Below are 22,838 nucleotides of genomic sequence, written 5' to 3'. Positions count from 1 at the left end.
GCTTGGGTTCAAATTGTGTCATTCCCCTTTTCTAAAACCTCTTTCCCTCTTCAACTACCACAGTTTCACCTAAGAAATATTTAGCCGTCAAACAAATACTTACTTACACAAATACTTACTGCTTTTGGATATGTACACATTTTATGATATTTTTTAGATACCTATTTAGAAGATTCTTTCACTGGGAATAAACATAGGTTATAGTTTCCTTTTTTGGAATGGGAAAGGTGTTCGAATAACTCAGACTTACTCTGAATCTGATCTCTCTTTTGTTCCTGCAGCAACCATTGGTGCGTCTGCGAGGTGGGGCCATCGTAGGGGAAGGTCGTGTGGAGGTGCTGAAGAACGGCGAGTGGGGAACAATCTGTGATGATAACTGGAGCCTGCTGTCAGCCACGGTGGTGTGTCGAGAGCTGGGCTTCGGGAGTGCCAAGGAGGCCCTGTCTGGTGGTCGGCTTGGACAGGGTAGGGATTAGAACAACAACAGTGCCATTCACAACACTACATGGGCAGGCCAACATATTGGTCAGTCTCGCAGTTGACTTGGCTGAAGATGAAGTTGACTATTTGAATATTTAATCTATGTAGAAGGCCTTGGATAGATTAACAAGACACATATTTCTTATTACAGAAGTAATCAAAATCGGACTGACTGAGGTCAAGCAGTTTTTTCTGGTCTCTTCTTTTAGAGCAGTTGTATGAGAAATATTGGGTTTGTTTCACCATTATCAATCAACAGTCAATCAAGAAACATGGGCCTAACTGCACAAAGCCTGAGTACCAATATGAGATAACCACTTGAATTCCTGTAATACAAAGAAAAATGAACATGAACAGCTCGATTGTGTAGTGTAGAGCTACATCTGCTCACCAAATGTTACAAAGGGAACATGTCCAAAATATCTCATAGTCTGTAATACTATCCCTTCTTTGCGGATCCTTTAAGCCCCACACTAATTCACCTTGACTTGAACAATAGGAACTCCCCTGGAGGACCAGACCTGGCTGGGTTATTGAAATGTAATATATTCATAAAGCTTCACAGAGTAGGAGTGCTGATCTAGGATCAGTTTGGCCTTTTAGATCATAATGACTAAGATAACATGGAAAAGGGGGACCTGTTCCTAGATCAGCATTCCTACTCTGACGCTTTCTGAATAAAGGCCCAGAGTCACAGTGAGACGAACGATGCAAGCCCATACTTGCTATATTCCAGTACTGTAACTGAAAGGCTGTAGTGGAGAGAAATACTATACTTAAAGAGTACATAATGTATCAACTCCCTTATCAGTTTGGAAGGCTTCGCCTTCCCCTTGAGGGACATGGGCCCTGCCCAAAAGAGGACCTGCACCTTATTGACCAGTTTCCCTAATTATGGGGTTCATTCCTATAAGTTCTGGTTTATGGGTGTGACTGTAAAATGTCCTCTCACTCAGTGTTACCTGCGGGGATATTGGTTACCATGGTGTTTCTTCTTTTACTGCAGAGCCAAATGGAGGGTTTAACCCCCCCCCCCCCCCCCCCCCGCCACGCCACGCCACCCCCCATCCCCCTCCGTATATGTATAATTGACTCACATCTAGTCAAAACTAGGAATTGCACACTGCTGTTTTCCGAATAGGTACAGCTATTAATCGTTTCATCTGCAAGCTAGTCCACCCAGGCGTGAGACTGAAAAGGAGTAGTAAATTCCAGAATAATGGCACATTATGGAACATGGAAACAGCAGACAGTGGCTGTCTCAAATGGCACCCTATTACGTACATAGTGCACTACTTTTGACCAGAGCCTGTGTGTCTGGTCAAAAGTAGTGCTCTATATAGGGTGCCTTTTGGGACGCAATGAGTGGGAATTCTGGACTGGTTGTTCCTTTTGGAAAAATCCTCATTTTCCCACATGATTTACTGTCAAGGAGAAAATAACACTGTCCCTGTAACTAAGGCTTACAGGAAAATAAGGCACAAAAGGACACAGATCAGATAGAACTTCTATCATGGAACACAGAAACATAATGTAACGAGGTTGTGAACTGACACACCGAATCTCTGACTTAGGTTCGCTTCGGTTCCATTTATTCCCTATTAACATGCTCCATTATGAATCAGACAGACAAATGTAAATAGACAGAATGTAATAAATGTGTTGTAAATGCAACCTAACCCTACTCTTCCCAGCTCTTACCAATATTCTTCCTCTGTTCGTGTTTCCCAGGTATGGGCCCAGTTCATATGAATGAGGTGAAGTGCTCTGGGTTTGAGAAGTCCATCACAGAGTGCTTCTTCAACAAGGAGTCTTTGGGCTGTAGCCATGAGGAAGATGCAGCCATCACGTGTAATGTTCCAGCCATGGGCTTCCAGGAGAGGGTGAGGGCTCAACTTGATAAACCATAAACCATCAACTATAAACATACCTTCTTCTTCATCTCAAGGTCATCCGTTGATGAATAATGATGTAGAATCCTATAGTATTCCTATTGCTATCTGTGTGATAGTAGCTAAAGATCTCTCCCGTGGTGTGTCTGTCTCTGTGCAGCTGCGTCTGAGTGGGGGGCGTAACCCGTATGAGGGGCGCGTGGAGGCGCTGGTGGAGAGGAACGGCTCCTTGGTGTGGGGCACGGTGTGCAGTGATGGCTGGGGAACCATGGAGGCCATGGTGGTGTGCAGACAGCTGGGCCTGGGCTTCGCCAGTAATGCCTTCCAGGTGAGAAACATTTATTTTATTTAACCTTTATTTATACAGGTAAGTCAATTAAGAACAAATTCATATTTTGACGACTTGTCCAAACATGCAACAGGTCTCTCAGCAGCATTACAGTACAGTTACACATTCATATTTAATTAATGGATGGAAGAGGAGGCCTCTCTCTTACGTGTATGGTCTACAGACATACAGGTTGTAGCAGGCAAAACAATGACTGCTGTTTACAGTGCGTAAAAGTTTGGGCCCTAAAGGAAAAAAGGTTTCTGTGTTTCTATCCTATTCTAGACTGACGTAACAGAGGTGGAAGTGGTAATTCAGGGTTGAAGTATCATGGAGTGTTACAGGCAGAGGGTAGATAAGATTACTGTTCTTAGAAGGGTTAGTTACAGAGCTGTGTGTCAAAATAAGATCACACAACTACCGACCAGACACAGAATCAAATAAAAATCTGCTTTGATTAAGTGCAAAACGTTCCCGTGTTGTTCGTTATAGTCTGGTGTAATAAGAGGAATCATTGATCCTTTAATGATGTTCCTTAGCGCCTTGATGTTTTATTGACACCTCCAACCTCACAAACTGTACTGACTGCTCTGAGCAGAGTCACATCAGACTGGGAAGATCTTGAAATGTGGGTCTTCACTCTGTGAAAAGTGTTTTTTTAGTAGTTTGGTAGGTATTCGATTTTGGAATTTAAAAAATTCTGTGTACCAACAACTATAATCGTCAAGGAGGTAATATTGATGAATGTTGTGAGTCTAAACTTTTCCCTGGTCTTTTTGACATCACTGCCATTCCAAATTAGAGCTTTCCCAAATTAGGGCCTTCAGTCAGTGTAAATCTAAGTGTGTTTGTGTGTCTGTAGTTGCCAGGGGTGACAAATACAGTACCTCCTCTGGTGATGTAGGACTGTAAACTCTTAACTGTTTGCACCTGCAAAGCAGTAAGGAGACCTTCCTGTCAGACAGAACAGTATTTGTTGTATCAAATGGATTTTACAAGACTGTTTGATAACAGTAATAGTGGGTTTTGAAAATATCTGTTAACCTTGGAATAGTAGACATGATGTTGCTTGTAGACCAGAGATTTATGAGTGGAAATTGCAATGTAGGGATAATGTGTTATTGTAGGCTATCTGGTTTACCTTGAGGCAGAGGAATGACTACTGTCACTCCTGAATAACAACATAATAAAACAGCTTAATATGAATACATTTAAAGCTGATCTATTTCATATTCTGTAGCTTGTTTAATATTTGTGATGGTTACGCTACAGGGATATCTGAGGGCAGGGGCGTCATGCACCCAGAATTTAGCATTTTTCAAACACCTGAAACAGCTTTATCCTGCACTTTAGAGCTATAATCATTATGCTTAATTCCATATGTATATTTTTCTGCATATCTAAGAATACCTCTTGAGCTGTTTGTATCCTCCTGACTGGTGTTTTTTTAAATTATTATTAAAGAAACCATATATGATTCTATGCCTCTGGGAAAAAGATTGAAAGGAATGTGAGTCTTATTCAGAACATTTAGTTATTGCTTGCTTTTCTAAAGTCTACCAACCTTGTCAGCAGGCATGGCAGCTAAGATAGTTAGACAAGCTAGCTACTCAACTTGATGATAGTCTGAAATGGCTTCTTGGTAGCTAGTTATGAGGTAGGAGTGTCAATAGTGACACTACTAATAGTGACATTACTACCCCATTGGGAACCTACCTATACAAGGGTTTTTCTTTATTTGTACTATTATTTACATTGTAGAATAATAGTGAAGACATCAAAACTATGAAATAACACATATGGAATCATGTAGTAACCAAACAAGTGTTAAATCAATCAAAATATATTTTATATTTGAGATTCTTCAAATAGCCACCCTTTGCCTTGATGACAGCTTTGCACACTCTTGATGACGCTTTGCACACTCAACCAGCATCATGAGGTAGTCACCTGGAATACATTTCAATTAACAGGTGTGCCTTATTTGTGGAATTTCTTTATGGAATTTCTTTCCTTCTTAATGCGTTTGAGCCAATCAGTTGTGTTGTGACAAATAAGGGGGCGTATACAGAAGATAGCCCTATTTGGTAAAAGACCAAGTCCATATTATGGCAAGAACAGCTCAAATAAGGAAAGAGAAACAACAGTCCATCATTACTTTAAGACATGAAGGTCAGTCAATACTGAACATTTCAATAACTTTTAACATTTCTTCAAGTGCAGTCGCAAAAGGGTAGGTAACAACACATCTGCCACGCTAATCCTCAACACGGGGGCCCCTCAGGGGAGCGTGCTCAGTCCCCTCCTGTACTTCCTGTTCACCCATGACTGCATGGCCAGGCACGACTCCAACACCATCATTAAGTTTGCTGACGACACAACAGTGGTAGGCCTGATCACCGACAACGATGAGACAGCCTATAGGGAGGAGGTCCGAGACCTGGCCGTGTGGTGGCAGGATAACAACCTCTCCCTCAACGTGATCAAGACAAAGGAATTGATTGTGGACTACAGGAAAAAAAAGAGGACTGAGCATGCCCCCATTCTCATCGACGGGGCTGTAGTGGAACAGGTTGAGAGCTTCAAGTTCCTTGGTGTCCACATCACCAACAAACTATCATGGTCCAAACACACCAAAACAGTCGTGAAGAGGGCATGACAAAGCCTATTCCCCCTCAGGAGACTCAAAAGATTTGGCATGGGTCCTCAGATCCTCAACAAGTTATACAGCTGCACCATCGAGAGCATCCTGACTGCTTGCATCACCGCCTGGTATGGCAACTGCTCGGCCTCCGACCGCAAGGTACTACAGAGGGTAGTGCGTACGGCCCAGTACATCACTGGTGCCAAGCTTCCTGCAATCCAGGACCTCTATACCAGACGGTGTCAGAGGAAGGCCCTCAAAATTGTCAAAGACTCCAGCCACCCTAGTCATAGACTGTTCTCTCTGCTATCGCACGGCAAGCGGTACCGGAGCGCCAAGTCTAGGTCCAAAAGGCTTCTCAACAGCTTCTACCCCCAAGCCATAAGACTCCTGAACAGCTAATCATGGCTACCCGGACTATTTGCACTGCCCCCCCACCCCCCTCTTTTACGCTGCTGCTACTCTGTCTATTATTTATGCATAGTCACTTTAACTCTACCCACATGTACATATTACCTCAATTACCTCGACTAGCCGGTGCCCCCGCACATTGACTCTGCACCGGTACCCCCCTTTATATAGCCTCCCTACTGTTATTTTATTTTACTGCTGCTCTTTAGTTGTTTGCTTTTATTATTTTTTACTTAACACTTTTTTTATTTTAAATTCTTTAAAAATTGCATTGTTGGTTAAGGGCTTGTAAGTAAACATTTCACTGTAATGTCTACACCAGTTGTATTCGGCGCATGTTTAAAATAAAATTTGATTTGATTTGAAAAACCATCACTAACGGGCTCTCATCAGGACCGCCACAGGAATGGAAGACCCAGAGTTACCTCTGCTGCAGAGGATAAGTTAATTAGAGTTACCAGCCTCAGAAATTGCAGCCCAAATAGATGCTTCACAGAGTTCAAGTCACAGACACATCGCAACATCAGCTGCTCAGAGGGGACTGTGTTAATCAGGCCTACATGGTTGAATTTCTGCAAAGAAACCACTACTAAAGGACACCAATAATAAGAAGAGACCTGCTTGGGCCAAGAAACACAAGCAATGGACATTAGACCGGTGGAAATTTGTCCTTAGATCTGGAGTACAAATTTGAGATTTTTGGTTCAAACCGCCGTGTCTTTGTGAGACGCGGTGTTGGTGAACAGATGATCTCCGCATGTGTAGTTCCCACCGTAAAGCATGGCGGAGGAGGTGTTATGGTGTGGGGGTGCTTTGCTGGTGACACTGTCTGTGATTTATTTAGAATTCAAGGCACACTTAACCAGCATGGCTACCACAGCATTCTGCTGCGATACGCCATCACATCTGATTTGGGCTTAGTGGGACTCTCATTTGTTTTTCAACAGGACAATGACCCAACACACCTCCAGGCTATGTAAGGGCTATTTGACCAAGAAGGAGAGTGATGGAGTGCTGCATCAGATGACCTGGCCTCCACAATCCCCCGACCTCAACCCAATTGAGATGGTTTGGGATGAATCGGACAGCAGAGTGAAGGAAAAACAGCCAACAAGTGCTCAGCATATGTGGGAACTCCTTCAAGACTGTTGGAAAAGCATTCCAGGTGAAGCTAGTTGAGAGAATGCCAAGAGTGTGCAAAGCTGTCATCAAGGCAAAGGGTGGCTATTTGAAGAATCTCAAATATAAAATATATTTTGATATGTTTAACACTTCCTTGGTTACTACATGATTCCATATGTGTTATTTCATAGTTGTGATGTCTTCACTATTATTCTACAATGTAGAAAATAGTAAAACTAAAGAAAAACCCTTGAATGAGTAGGTGTGTCCAAACTTTTGACTGGTACTGTCTATATACAGTGCCTTGCAAAAGTATTCATCCCCCTTGGCGTTTTTCGTATTTTGTAGCATTACAATCTGTAATTTAAAAGGATTTTTATTTGGATTTCATGTAATGGACATACACAAAATAGTCAAAATTGGTGAAGTGAAATGAAAAAAATAACTTGTTTCAAAAAATGCTAAAAAATAAATAACGGAAAAGTGGTGCGTGCATATGTATTCACCCCTTTGCTCTGAATCCCCTAAATAAGATCTGGTGCAACCAATTACCTTCAGAAGTCACATAATTAGTTAAATAAAGTCCACTTGTGTGCAATCTAAGTGTCACATGAACTGTCACATGATCTCAGTATATATACACCTGTTCTGAAAGGCCCCAGAGTCTGCAACACCACTAAGCAAGGGGCACCACCAAGCAAGCGGCACCATGTAGACCAATGAGCTCTCCAAACAGGTCAGGGACAAAGTTGTGGAGAAGTACAGGTCAGGGTTGGGTTCTAAAAAAAATCTGAAACGTTGAACATCCCATGGAGCACCATTAAATCCATTATAAAAAAATTGAAAGAATATGGCACAAACCTGCCAAGAGAGGGCCGCCCACCAAAACTCACGGATCAGGCAAGGAGGGCATTAATCAGAGAGGCAACAAAGAGACCAAAGATAACCCTGAAGGAGCTGCAAAGCTCCACAGTGGAGATTGGAGTATCTGTCCATAGGACCACTTTAAGCCGTACACTCCACAGAGCTTGGCTTTATGGAAGAGTGGCCAGAAAAAAGCCATTGCTTAAAGAAAAAAATAAGCAAACACGTTTGGTGTACACCAAAAGGCATGTGGGAGACTCCCCAAACATATGGAAGAAGGTACACTGGTCAGATGAGACTAAAATTGAGCTTTTTGGCCATCAAGGAAAACGCTATGTCTGGCGCAAACCCAACACCTCTCATCACCCCGAGAACACCATCGGCAGGGAATGGGAAACTGGTCAGAATTGAAGGAATGATGGATGGCGCTAAATACAGGGAAATTCTAGAGGGAAACCTGTTTCAGTCTTCCAGAGATTTGAGACTGGAACAGAGGTTCACCTTCCAGCGGGACAATGACCCTAAGCATACTGCTAAAGCAACACTCGAGTGGTTTAAGGGGAAACATTTCAATGTCTTGGAATGGCCTAGTCAAAGCCCAGACCTCAATCCAATTGAGAATCTGTGGTATGACTTAAAGATTGCTGTACACCAGCGGAACCCATCCAACTTGAAGGAGCTGGAGCAGTTTTGCCTTGAAGAATGGGCAAAAATCCCAGGGGCTAGATGTGCCAAGCTTATAGAGACATACCCCAAGAGACTTGCAGCTGTAATTGCTGCAAAAGGTGGCTCTAAAAGTATTGAGTTTGGGGGGGTGAATAGTTATGCACGCTCAAGTTGTATGTTTTTTTTTGTTTGTTTCACAATAAAACATATTTTGCATCTTCAAAGTGGTAGATTTGTTGTGTAAATCAAATGACACAACCCCCCTAAAAATCCATTTTAATTCCAGGTTGTAAGGCAACAAAATAGGAAAAATGCCAAGGGGGGTGAATACTTTCGCAAGCCACTGTGTGTGTGTGTATGTGTGTGTGTGTGTGTGTGTGTTACTGAACAAAAATATACACTGAAAAACTATATAAATGCAACATACAGCAATTTCAAATATTTTACTGATTTACAGTTCATATAAGGAAATCTAGTCAATTTAAATAAATTCATTAGGCCCTAATCTATTGATTTTACATGACTGGGAATACAGATATGCGTCTGTTGGTCACAGATACCTTTAAAAATATGGGCCTCACAATGGGCCTCAGGATCTCGTCACAGTATCTCTGTGCATTAAAATTGCCGTAGATTAAAATGCAATTGTGTTCGTTGTCCGTAGCTTATGCCTGCCCATACCATAACCCCACCGCCACCATGGGGCACTCTGTTCACAACGTTGACATCAGTAAACCGCTCACCCACATGACGCCATACACGTGGTCTGCGGTTGTGAAGCCGATTAGACGTACTGCCAAATTCTCTGAAACGACATTGGAGGCGGTTTATGGTAGAGAAATGAACATTCAATTATCTGGCAACAGCTCTGGTGGACATTCCTGCAGTCAACATGCCAATTGCACGCTCCTTCGAAACTTGAGACATCTGTGGCATTGTGTTGTGTGACAAAACTGCACATTTTAGAGTGGTCTTTTATTGTCCCCAGCACAAGGTGCACCTGTGTAATGACATGCTGTTTAATCAGCTTCTTGATATGCCACACCTGTCAGGTGGATGGATTATCTTGGCAAAGGAGAAATGCTCACTAACAGGGATGTAAACAAATTTGTGCACAAAATTTGAGAGAAATAATATTTTTGTGCATATGTATATTTTCTGTTCAGTGTATAAGGGATCATAGCTTTCACCTGGATTCACCTGGTCAGTCTATGTCATGGAAAGAGCAGGTGTCCTTAATGTTTTGTACACTCAGTGTATATATAAATAAATAAACAGTAGAAATTAAACTGGACAAATCTGTGCCCACGATGGGCATGACGCCTCTGTCTGAGGGACAAAAGCAAGTAATAGTGACACTACTAAATACAGCTAGAGATAATGAACATGCTGCCCCATCAATCTACACACAATACCCAATAATGACAAAGCAAAAAAAACGTATTTTTTTGAAGATTTTGCACACAAAAAAAAAAAAAAAACATTTACATAAGCATTCAGAGCCTTTACTCATTACTTTGTTTGTTGAAGCACCTTTGGCAGTGATTACAGCCTTGAGTCTTCTTGGGTATGACGCTACAGGCTTGGCACACCTGTATTTGGGGAGTTTCTCCCATTCTTCTCTGCAGATCCTCTCGAGCTCTGTCAGGTTGGATGGGGAGCTTCGCTGCACAACTATTTTCAGGTCTCTCCAGTGATGTTCGATCGGGTTCAAGTCCGGGCTCTGGCAGGGCCACTCAAGGACATTCAGAGACTTGTCCCGAAGCCACTCCTGGGTTGTCTTGGCTGTGTGCTTAGGGTCGTTGTCCTGTTGGAAGGTGAACCTTTGCCCCAGTCTGAGGTCCTGAGCGCTCTCGAGCAGGTTTTCATCAAGGATCTCTCTGTACTTTACTCCGTTCATCTTTGCCTGATCTTTGCCTCCGCTGAAAAACATCCCCACAGCATGATGTTCACCGTAGGGATGGTGCCAGGTTTCTTCCAGACGTAACGCTCAGCATTCAGGCCAAAGAGTTCAATCTTGGTTTCATCAGACCAGAGAATCTTGGTCTGAGAGTCCTTTAGTTGCCTTTTGACAAACTCCAAGCGGGCTGTCATGTGCATTTTACTGAGGAATGGCTTTTGTCTGGCCACTCTACCATGAAGGCTTGACTGGTGCAGTGCTGCAGAGATGGTTGTCCTTCTGGAAGGTTGGTTTGGTACCCTTCCCCAGATCTGTTCCTCGACACAATCCTGTCTCGGAGCTCTACGGACAATTCCTTCAACCTCATGTCTTGGTTTTTGCTCTGACATGCACTATCAACTGTGGGACCTTATATAGACAGGTGTGTGCCTTTCCAAATCATGTCCAATCAATTGAATTTACCACAGGTGGACTCCAATCAAGTTGTAGAAACATCTCAAGGATGATCAATGGAAACAGGATGCACCTGAGCTTAATTTCGAGTCTCACAGCAAAGGGTCTGAATACTTATGTAAATAAGGTATTTCTGTTTTTTATTTTTGTATGGCGTCATGTGGGTATTTCTGTTTAAATTTTTTTATACATTTGCAAAAAAAAACAAAAAAACTGTTTTCACTTTCATTATGTGGTATTGTGTGTAGATTAATGAGAAAAACATATAATTTAATTAATTTTACAATAAGGCTGTAACGTATTAAAATGTGGAAAAAGTCAATGGGTCTGAATACTTTTCAAATGCACTATATTATAATAATAAAATATAATAATATAATAGCATAGCAAACACATAACCTAGGACAAATTCAGCAAATGCTCTGTCTGATAAAACCCATCCCTGACCTCTGTCATGTTGTGTCCCTGTCCTGTAGGAGACGTGGTACTGGCCAGGAGAGGTGAGTGCTGACCATGTGGTGATGAGTGGGGTGAGATGTTCTGGCACGGAGATGTCCTTATCCCACTGCCTGCACCACGGAGCTCACCTCAGCTGTCCTAAAGGAGGAGGACGCAACGCTGCCGGAGTCTCCTGCTCAGAGAGTAAGGGCCTTTTTACGCTAACAAAATAAGTGAAGTAACATCTACCTTTCTTCAACATCAGATTTGCTACTTTTCTGTTTACACCATCTTTATAATTAGCTTTGGATGTGGTGTGGCCAAAACCTCATTCATGCTGCGTAAGAGCACTCCTATTGCCTTTCCCTCACAGTAGTCTACCAGTTCTAGATGCCTTGCAGCTTTCCCTCATAATAGCCTACCAGTCCTAGATGCCATGCAGCTTTCCCTAACAGTAGTCTACCAGTACAAGATGCCATGCAGCTCTCCCTCACAGTAGTCTACCAGTTCTAGATGCCATGCAGCTTTCCCTCACAGTAGTCTACCAGTTCTAGATGCCTTGCAGCTTTCCCTCATAATAGCCTACCAGTCCTAGATGCCATGCAGCTTTCCCTAACAGTAGTCTACCAGTACTAGATGCCATGCAGCTTTCCCTCACAGTAGTCTACCAGTACTAGATGCCATGCAGCGTTCCCTAACAGTAGTCTACCAGTTCTAGATGCCTTGCAGCTTTCCCTCATAAGTCCACCAGTCCTAGATGCCATGCAGCTTTCCCTAACAGTAGTCTACTTGTCCTAGATGCCATGCAGCTTTCCCTCACAGTAGTCTACCAGTCCTAGATGCCATGCAGCTTTCCCTAACAGTAGTCTACCAGTTCTAGATGCCTTGCACCTTTCCCTAACAGTAGTCTACCAGTTCTAGATGCCTTGCAGCTTTCCCTCATAAATCTACCAGTCGAAGACGCCATGCAGCTTTCCCTAACAGTAGTCTACCAGTTCTAGATGCCATGCAGCTTTCCCTCACAGTAGTCTACCAGTACTAGATGCCATGCAGCTTTCCCTAACAGTAGTCTACCAGTTCAGGATGCCATGCAGCTTTCCCTCACAGTAGTCTACCAGTCCTAGATGCCATGCAGCTTTCCCTAACAGTAGTCTACCAGTTCTAGATGCCTTGCAGCTTTCCCTCATAAGTCTACCAGTCCTAGATGCCATGCAGCTTTCTCTAACAGTAGTCTACCAGTTATAGATGCCATGCAGCTTTCTCTAACAGTAGTCTACCAGTTCTAGATGCCATGCAGCTTTCCCTAACAGTAGTCTACCAGTTCTAGATGCCTTGCAGCTTTCCCTCATAAGTCTACCAGTCCTAGATGCCATGCAGCTTTCCCTAACAGTAGTCTACCAGTCCTAGATGCCTTGCAGCTTTCCCTCACAGTAGTCTACCAGTTCTAGATGCCATGCAGCTTTCCCTAACAGTAGTCTACCTGTTCTAGATGCCATGCAGCTTTCCCTCACAGTAGTCTACCAGTTCTAAATGCCATGCAGCTTTCCCTAACAGTAGTCTACCAGTTCTAGATGCCATGCAGCTTTCCCTAACAGTAGTCTACCTGTTCTAGATGCCATGCAGCTTTCCCTCACAGTAGTCTACCAGTTCTAAATGCCATGCAGCTTTCCCTAACAGTAGTCTACCAGTTCTAGATGCCATGCAGCTTTCCCTAACAGTAGTCTACCAGTTCTAGATGCCTTGAAGCTTTCCCTCATAATAGTCTACCAGCTCTAGATGACTTGCAGCTTTCCCTAACAGTAGTCTACCAGTACTAGATGCCATGCAGCTTTCCCTAACAGCAGTCTACCAGTCCTAGATGCCATGCAACATGCTCTGACATGCACTGTCAACTGTGGGACCTTATATAGACAGGTGTGTGCCTTTCCAAATCATGTCCAATCAATTGAATTTACCACAGGTGGACTCCAATCAAGTTGTAGAAACATCTCAAGGATGATCAATGGAAACAGCAGCTTTCCCTAACAGTAGTCTACCAGTTCTAGATGCCTTGCAGCTTTCCCTCATAAGTCTACCAGTCCTAGATGCCATGCAGCTTTCCCTAACAGTAGTCTACCTGTTCTAGATGCCATGCAGCTTTCCCTCACAGTAGTCTACCAGTTCTAGATGCCTTGCAGCTTTCCCTAACAGTAGTCTACCAGTACTAGATGCCATGCAGCTTTCCCTAACAGCAGTCTACCAGTCCTAGATGCCATGCAACTTTCCCTAACGGTAGTCTACCAGTTCTAGATACCATGCAGCTTTCCCTAACAGTAGTCTACCAGTACTAGATGCCATGCAGCTTTCCCTAACAGTAGTCTACCAGTACTAGATACCATGCAGCTTTCCCTCATAATAGTCTACCAGTACTAGATGCCATGCAGCTTTCCCTCACAGTAGTCTACCAGTTCTAGATGCCATGCAGCTTTCCCTCACAGTAGTCTACCAGTACTAGATGCCATGCAGCTTTCCCTAAAAAAGTCTACCAGTCTTAGATGCCATGCATCTTTCCCTAACAGTAGTCTACCAGTACTAGATGCCTTGCATTGATTGCTGATAATAATGGTTGAACACCAAAACATGTATTTGTCTGTCCTGGCCTCTTATAACATAATAACTATTATAAGCATCCTTCAATCTCATTCTTGAGTGCAGACCTGTAACATTGTAATGATGAAGTATGCTCACATTTTTAACCACTCTCTCTTTCCCTCTTCCCTCATTGCTTTCTCCCTCAGCGGCCCCTGACCTGGTCCTGAACCCCCAGGTAGTGGAGCAGACCACCTATATGGAAGACAGGCCCATGTTCATGCTGCAGTGTGCTTATGAAGAGAACTGCCTATCCACCACCTCCAGCAAGACCCCTGCCAACTCCTACCGCCGCCTACTGCGCTTCTCCTCCCAGATCCACAACAATGGACAGTCAGACTTCAGACCCAAGGCTGGACGCCACTCCTGGGTGTGGCATGACTGCCATAGGCAAGTAGCTCCATGACTCTTCTTGTTTGTTTGTGAAATTGAAAGATATGCCTTGTTTATTCTTTGTTTAATATGGTGATAGACACTCAGTGGCCATGGACTCATGCTGCTTACACCAAATTCTGACTCAACAGGAACCGCGATTCGTCAGACCAGGCAATTTTTTTCCACTCACCAATTGTCAAGTGTTGGTGATCACTTGCCAACTGGAGACGCTTCTTGTTTTTAGCCAGTGTGGTCATCAGCTTTAATAGCCCATCCGTGACAAGCATCGACAGGTTGTGCGTTCCGAGATGCCGTTCTGCACACCACTGTTGTACTGCGCTGTTATTTGTCTGTTTGCGGCCCACCTGTTAGCTTGCACGATTGTTGCCATTCTCCCTCGACCTCTCTCATGCAACGAGCTGTTTTCGCCCACAGGACTGCCGCTGACTGGATGTTTTTTGTTTGTTGCACCATTCGCGGTAAACCCTAGACACTGTCGTGCATGAAAAGCCTAGGAGGGCGGCCGTTTCTGAGATACTGGATCTGGCGCGCCTGGCACCGATGATCATACCACTCTCAAAGTCACTTAGGTCACTCGTTTTGCCCGTTCAATCAAACAGTAACAGAATGCCTGTCTGCCTGCTTTATAAATTAAGCCACGGCCACATGACTCACTGTCTGTAAGAGCGATCCATTTTCGTGAACGGGGTGGTGAACCTAATAAACTGGCCACTGAGTGTATTTTACCTCATAGTTGTGTGGGTCACCAGGACTACCTATTTTAGCGCTGTTATGAAGTAACAATCAGAAGACGCGCATGGTCCGTTGGTTTTTTATAAGAGACAGACATTAAGGGAACGTTATACTGAACTCCCTAGATAACTCGGTTCTTGAGCCATTTTCCATTTCTATACGTTCTCTGCCCTGTAATTGACCACGGACTGAAACGTCTCAGATGCTTTCTGTCAAGGCATTGGGTGAACTGTGCAATGTTGGCAGCTTCACACAGTCACCAGCTCTACACAAATAAAACCCTCAGTGCCTGTGGGATTATGCATATAATCTGAATCGCTAAACATATACAATTTTGAAAGCAAATGTTTATTTTGGGTTTCTTTGTGTCTGCCTTGGTGCCATGTGTTTCAACAGTCTCTCTAGCTCTTGTATAAAAACATATCTGCTTCAGAGAGTAAATAATAGACTCTACAGTAGATGGCAGGTCTATTTATAAATGAAGTGTCTCTCTTTCTCTCTGTGCCCAGGCACTACCACAGCATGGAGGTATTCACCCACTATGACCTGCTCAGCCTCAATGGCACCAAGGTGGCAGAGGGACACAAGGCCAGCTTCTGTCTGGAAGACACTGACTGTGAAGAGGGTAAGAGCCTAGAGAAACAAAGGCTGTGTCCCAAATGGCACCCTATCCCTTACATAGTGCACTACTTTTGACCAGAGCCCCATAAGACCCTGGTCAAAAGTAGTCCACTATATAATGAATAGGGTGCCATTTGGGACACAGACAGACTAGCTACGTATATTATATTGTCTACCTAGTGTTCCTCACTCCTTGCAGAATGTAATACAGCCTGATCAATAGCCCAACTTGCTCTTTCACTCACAAAAAACTGCATGCCAATGCATGTACTCACATGATTGTCTTTGATTTATGGTCATCTTGACAGGTATTGAGAAAAGATACGAGTGTGCCAACTTTGGAGAGCAAGGCATCACTGTTGGCTGCTGGGATATATACAGGCATGATATTGACTGCCAGTGGATTGACATCACAGACATCAAGCCCGGAGATTACATATTCCAGGTAAGTTACTTTTCTGGTTACGTAAGGTCTTTCCAGTGAAGGTGTGCATCCCAAATGGCACCCTATTCCCTATATATCCCAGGGCCTATAAGGCTCTGGTCAAAAGTAGTGCCATTAGGGATGCAACCAAGGTCATTCCTCTACACTATTATCCAATGTTATCGATTGAGGTATGATGAAGTGAATGAATGAATGAAATTATTGGACAAATGTCAAATACATATAGAGTTTTCTCATTCAACTGAGCAAAAAATACAACCCTAACCCTAACTATGATTATCAATGTTAATTTTCATTCTTTGTGTTGGATAATGATTCACAGCATTTTGCTCTCTCCAACAGGTTGTTATTAACCCTAACTATGAGGTGCCTGAGTCGGACTACTCCAACAACTTCATGAAGTGCAGATGTAGATACGACGGCCACCGTATATGGATGTACAGCTGTCATAATGGTAAGACAATGGTGTGCCAACAATTTGTGTGACTGTTTTACCTCAGAAATTCTGTGTTACTGCATTGTTCCGCAACCCTACTTGACTTAAAGGACATTTTTTTTATTTTTTATTTCACCTTTATTTAACCAGGTAAACCAGTTGAGAACAAGTTCTCATTTACAACTGCGACCTGGCCAAGATAAAGCAAAGCAGTGCGATAAAAAAACAACAACACAGAGTTACATATGGGGTAAAACAAAACAAAGTCAAAAATACAACAGAAATACATATATATACAGTGTGTGCAAATTTAGCAAGTTATGGAGGTAAGGCAATAAAATAGGCTATAGTGCAAAATAATTACAATTTAGTATTAACACTGGAATGATGTGCAAGAGATGATGTGCAAATAGAGATACTGGGGTACAAATGAGCAAAATAAATAACAATATAGGGATGAGGTAGTTGGGCGGGCTAATTTCAGATGGGCTGTGTACAGGTGCAGTGATCGGTAAGGTGCTCTGACAACTGATGCTTAAAGTTAGTGAGGGAGATAAGTGTCTCCAGCTTCAGAGATTTTTGCAATTTGTTCCAGTCATTGGCAGCAGAGAACTGGAAGGAATTGCGGCCAAAGGAGGTGTTGGCTTTGGGGATGACCAGTGAGATATACCCGCTGGAGCGCAGACTACGGGTGGGTGTTGCTATGGTGACCAATGAGCTAAGATAAGGCGGGGATTTGCCTAGCAGTGATTTATAGATGGCCTGGAGCCAGTGGGTTTGGCGACGAATATGTAGTGAGGACCAGCCAACAAGAGCGTACAGGTCACAGTGGTGGGTATTATATGGGGCTTTGGAGACAAAACGTATGGCACTGTGATAGACAACATCCAATTTGCTGAGTAGAGTGTTGGAGGCTATTTTGTAAATGACATCGCCGAAGTCAAGGATCGGTAGGATAGTCAGTTTTACGAGGGCATGTTTGGCAGCATGAGTGAAGGAGGCTTTGTTGCGAAATAGGAAACCGATTCTAGATTTAACTTTGGATTGGAGATTCTTAATGTGAGTCTGGAAGGAGAGTTTACAGTCTAACCAGACACCTAGATATTTGTAGTTGTCCACATACTCTAGGTCAGACCCGTCTAGAGTAGTGATTCTAGTCGGGTGGGCGGGTGCAAGCAGCGTTCGGTTGAAGAGCATGCATTTAGTTTTACTAGTGTTTAAGAGCAGTTGGAGGCTACTGAAGGAGTGTTGTATGGAATTGAAGCTCGTTTGGAGGTTTGTTAACACAGTGTCCAATGAAGGGCCAGATGTATACAAAATGGTGTCGTCTGCGTAGAGGTGGATCTGAGAGTCACCAGCAGCAAGAGCGACGTCATTGATATACACAGAGAAAAGAGTTGGCCCAAGAATTGAACCCTGTGGCACCCCCATAGAGACTGCCATAGGTCCAGACAACAGGCCCTCCGATTTGACACATTGAACTCTATCTGAGAAGTAGTTGGTGAACCAGGCGAGGCAGTCATTTGAGAAACCAAGGCTATTTAGTCTGCCAATAAGAATGCGGTGGTTGACAGAGTCGAAAGCCTTGGCCAGGTCAATGAAAACGGCTGCACAGTACTGTCTATTATCGATCGCGGTTATAATATCGTTTAGGACCTTGAGCGTGGCTGAAGTGCACCCATGACCAGCTCGGAAACCGGATTGCATAGCGGAGAAGGTACGGTGGGATTCGAAATGGTCGGTGATCTGTTTGTTGACTTGGCTTTCAAAAACTTTTGAAAGGCAGGGCAGGATGGATATGGGTCTGTAACAGTTTGGATCTAGAGTGTCACCCCCTTTGAAGAGGGGGATGACCGCGGCAGCTTTCCAATCTCTGGGGATCTCAGACGTTACGAAAGAGAGGTTGAACAGGCTAGTAATAGGGGTTGCGACAATTTCGGCGGCTAGTTTTAGAAAGAAAGGGTCCAGATTGTCTAGCCCAGATGATTTGTAGGGGTCCAGATTTTGCAGCTCTTTTAGAACATCAGCTGTCTGGATTTGTGTGAAGGAGAAGCGGGGGGGGCATGGGTAAGTTGCAGCGGAGGGTGCAGAGCTGGTGGCCGGGGTAGTGGTAGCCAGGTGGAAAGCATGGCCAGCCGTAGCAAAATGCTTGTTGAAATTCTCGATTATTGTAGATTTATCGGTGGTGATAGTGTTTCCTAGCCTCAGTGCAGTGGGCAGCTGGGAGGAAGTGCTCTTATTTTCCATGGACTTTACAGTGTCCCAAAACTTTTTGGAGTTAGTGCTACAGGATGCAAATTTCTGTTTGAAAAAGTTAGCCTTTGCTTTCCTAACTGCTTGTGTATATCGGTTCCTAACTTCCCTGAAAAGTTGCATATCGCGGGGGCTATTTGATGCTAATGCAGTACGCCACAGGATGTTTTTGTGCTGGTCAAGGGCAGTCAAGTCTGAGGAGAACCAGGGGCTATATCTGTTCTTAGTTCTGTATTTCTTGAATGGGGCATGTCTATTTAAGATTGAGAGGAAATTACTTTTAAAGAACAACCAGGCATCCTCTACTGACGGAATGAGATCTATATCCATCCAGGATACCTGGGCCAGGTCAATTAGGAAGGCCTGCTCGCTGAAGTGTTTTTGGGAGCGTTTGACAGTGATGAGGGGTGGTCGTTTGACCGCGGACCTGTTACGGACGCAGGCAATAAGGCAGTGATCGCTGAGATCCTGGTTGAAGACAGCGGAGGTGTATTTAGAGGGTAAGTTAGTCAGGATGATATCTATGAGGGTACCCATGTTTACGGATTTAGGGTTGTACCTGGTAGGTTCGTTGATAATTTGTGTGAGATTGAGGGCATCTAGTTTAGATTGTAGGATGGCCGGGGTGTTAAGCATATCCCAATTTAGGTCACCAAGCAGTACGAATTCTGAGGATAGATGGGGGGCGATCAATTCACATATGGTGTCCAGGGCACAGCTGGGGGCTGAGGGGGGTCTGTAGCAAGCGGCAACAGTGAGAGATTTATTTCTGGAAAGGTGGATTTTTAGAAGTAGAAGCTCAAACTGTTTGGGCACAGACCTGGATAGTATGATGGAGCTCTGCAGGCTATCTCTACAGTAGATTGCAACTCCACCCCCTTTGGCAGTTCTATCTAGACGGAAAATGTTATAGTTGGGGATGGAAATTTCAGAATTTTTGGTGGCCTTCCTAAGCCAGGATTCAGACACTGCTAGAACATCAGGGTTGGCGGAGTGTGCTAACGCAGTGAATAACTCAAACTTAGGAAGGAGGCTTCTGATATTTATGTGCAGAAAACCAAGACTTTTACGGTTACAGAAGTCAACAAATGATAGCTCCTGGGGAGTAGGAGTGATACTGGGGGCTGCAGGGCCTGGGTTAGCCTCTACATCACCAGAGGAACAGAGGAGGACTAGAATAAGGATACGACTAAAGGCTTTAAGAACTGGTCTTCTAGTGCGTTGGGTACATAGAATAAAGGGGGCAGTTCTCCGGGCGTTGTAGAAAAGATTCAGGGCATTATGTACAGAAAAGGATATGGAAGGATATGAGTACAGTTCAGGTAACCCTAAGCGTTGGGTAACGCTTAGGGTTCACTCATAAATGAAAGTCAGATGTTTTCAGACCTCAAAAGTAGACTAATGTCAAGATGTATAGATCCAACTATATGCCATTAGTTGCTGGATGTTAAAGGGCAACTCCGCCACCTTTCTACTTCATATTCATTATCTCCAGCACCAAACCAGTGTCTAAATATGTGAAAACGGTTTTGTAGAAAAAAAGTTATACCAGATGACATTATCAAAAGTTACAACATTTTAGTGATTTTCAAACACTATGAGATTCGCGTGACGTGGGGAGCAAGGAAATAACCTCCCTCTGGCTAGAAACTTGTTGCAGGTTTTGAAAATCACAGCTTTTCTTACTTTTAATCCTACCCTGTTATGAAGCATTTTCTATTACCTATCTTATCATTTTACCACAGATCATAGAAATACGCCCTTTTCACATATGTAGACACTGGTTTGGTGCTGGAGATAATTAATATGAGGTTGAAAAGTGTCGGAGTTGCCCTTTAACAACTAATGTCTTGGGACTTGGTTTCATCTCGACATTACACTACTTTAGTAGTCTAAAAAACGTCTGACAAACGTTGATTTGAAAGTGTAACTTTGAAAGTGTAATGAGAAATGTTGAACTGAAAGTGTAAAGCGTTGAGTCATTTTTAAATGTTGAATTGTAACAATGTGTGACCATTTGTCCCTTTCCTGTGTCCAGGTGGTTCGTTAAGCAGTGAGAGTGAGGAGTCCTTCCCTGGGCTACTGAACAACCAGGTGACCCACAGGTAAAAGGATGGAAGAGACAGAGAAGAACAGAGCAACCATCACCACCACAGAGAAACGGCCAAAATGTCCCCAACCACTAGACATCCCCCTCTCGCTCTCTCTCTGTTCCCCAGTCAGCAGTCCAGGGTGAACTCTTTTATCTTGTTACCAATAAGACTACAGCTGTTAAGAATACCCCTCCTAGCTACCATGCTGTGTTGTCATGTATTGCTGCCATGCTATGTTGTTGTCTTACGTCTCTCTTTATGTAGTGTTGTGGTGTCTCTCTTGTCGTGATGTGTGTTTTGTCCTATATTTTTATTTTTAATCCGAGCCCCCGTCCCCGCAGGACGCCTTTTGGTAGGCCGTCATTGTAAATAAGAATTTGTTCTTAACTGACTGCCTAGTTAAATAAAGGTTAAATAAAAATAAAATAGTGAGGAATGCTGCCCACCTCTTTCAGACATCTCCTCTCTTTCCTAGGCAGATCATTTGATGTATCCTTCTGTCATCACAAATTCAATCACCTCTCATTAGTTCAGCCCAAAAGCAGGCAGCCTCTCCCAGCTCTCTGGTTGAGATCAAAAGGGACTGATGGAGTTTATCTCACACCCCTGGGTTAGAGACATGAAATATACATCCCCAATGTTCCACACTAGAGGTGATGATGAGACCAAATAGCACCCTAGTCCCTATATAGTGCACTACTTTTGGGCGCTGTGTAAAGTCTCTGAAGTACAGTAATGAAAGTGAATCCTGCTGCACTTTCATATTTTCTTTTTAATGATAAAACATTCAAAGGTCAAAGGTCATTTTCCCAGAGGTTGGATATCTCTGACAAAGAAATCTCTCTCTTGAACTACGAGCAAAGGCATATTTGGGAATACTACAGACTTCATTGATCATTATCTTTATAAAAAGTAAGGGCCTCATATAGGCTACTCTCTGAGTAGCTTAATGAAGATGAGTATTGAGGACACAGTATAGTACAATGCAATACAATACAATAGGATGCAATAACTAACTGCCAGTAAGTGCATTGTTGTTGTGAAGTGTTTAACAAACAGATGTCCTGTGCCTTTTTTCTTGCACAGCAAGTTGCTATGTGATCTAATAATTTCCCCTGTCTTCTATTTCCTCTTAGACAACATTATTTTGAAGTACAAGGTTGTTACCCTCACCAATCTTTCAGTCTGTGGTATAGATTTATATGGTCAACACACTCTATCTTTAAGCTATTCTGTGGTGTTCCCCATTCTGACATCTGTAATCAACCCCAGTACCCGTCTCAAGTGCCTGAGAAGTTCCTTTTCCATTGTAAAAACTGTGACCAAATGGCACACATTCGTCTACTCCACGCCACAACAGAGTGGCGGTAGTATGGTAGTTAAAATGGAGGGAAACAACTAATGCCCCTCAGTGCCATATATTGAGAGAAATAAAGTATTTTTTTCCTTTTCCTTTTCAACATTCATGAACAATCTCATCTTTTCCAGCAAACATCATATTAGTAACTTATTGTTGTAAAAGTCAGGGATTTTAATTGCATTGTTTTTCTTTTTTTCTTTCAGTTTCTTTGTACAATAATTTGTGTCTCATTAGTTTATTGTACTTTTGAAAAAGAATGGTGCTACCAAACTGTCATCCTCTGTTTTATGAGGGTACAGTACAGTGACAGCTGAATGGCTACAGTATGTTATGCTAACTGTATACTTGAATGGAGTGTAAAAATCCATAATGTCCTTCGTTAACTATATTAAAGTAAACAAATCTAAGTTGTTGGTTGTATATTCAGATATTTACAATTTGGTCATTTAGCAGAAGCTGTTATCCAGAGCAACTTGCAGGAGCAATGAGGATTAAGTGCCTTGCTCAAGAGCACAGACAGATTTTTCACCTAGTCGGCTCAGGGATTCGAACCAGCTACCTTTGCTGCCACCCAGATATAAATGATGCCTAATGACACCATCCCCATGATCACACACTGTGCTGATTTCCTCAGTCCTTGAATTTGCTGCCATCTTCTGGTTGTTTAACTTTAGGG

General features: G+C 43.2%; 1 protein-coding gene across 1 annotated transcript in view; it reads left to right on the top strand.

Moving 5' to 3' along the window:
* LOC311144940 (lysyl oxidase homolog 2B) overlaps window positions 1-22,567 on the top strand; it is a 46,310-nt gene extending 23,743 nt beyond the window's left edge. Inside the window, exons 6-14 of the mRNA XM_084181128.1 lie at window positions 282-465; window positions 2,212-2,363; window positions 2,533-2,700; window positions 11,237-11,402; window positions 13,976-14,216; window positions 15,464-15,579; window positions 15,884-16,020; window positions 16,363-16,474; window positions 20,748-22,567. Of these exons, the coding sequence (XP_084037254.1) occupies window positions 282-465; window positions 2,212-2,363; window positions 2,533-2,700; window positions 11,237-11,402; window positions 13,976-14,216; window positions 15,464-15,579; window positions 15,884-16,020; window positions 16,363-16,474; window positions 20,748-20,818 (1,347 nt within the window). The 3' untranslated portion in view covers window positions 20,819-22,567. The remainder of the gene's footprint in view (window positions 1-281; window positions 466-2,211; window positions 2,364-2,532; window positions 2,701-11,236; window positions 11,403-13,975; window positions 14,217-15,463; window positions 15,580-15,883; window positions 16,021-16,362; window positions 16,475-20,747) is intronic.
* Window positions 22,568-22,838: the final 271 nt, after the last annotated feature.

This window comes from Coregonus lavaretus, assembly GCF_964263955.1.
Source record: "Coregonus lavaretus genome assembly, chromosome: 17".
NCBI lineage: Eukaryota > Metazoa > Chordata > Actinopteri > Salmoniformes > Salmonidae > Coregonus > Coregonus lavaretus.
The sequence above is the reverse complement of the archived record's forward strand: the minus strand, read 5'-3'. Positions and strand labels throughout refer to the sequence as shown.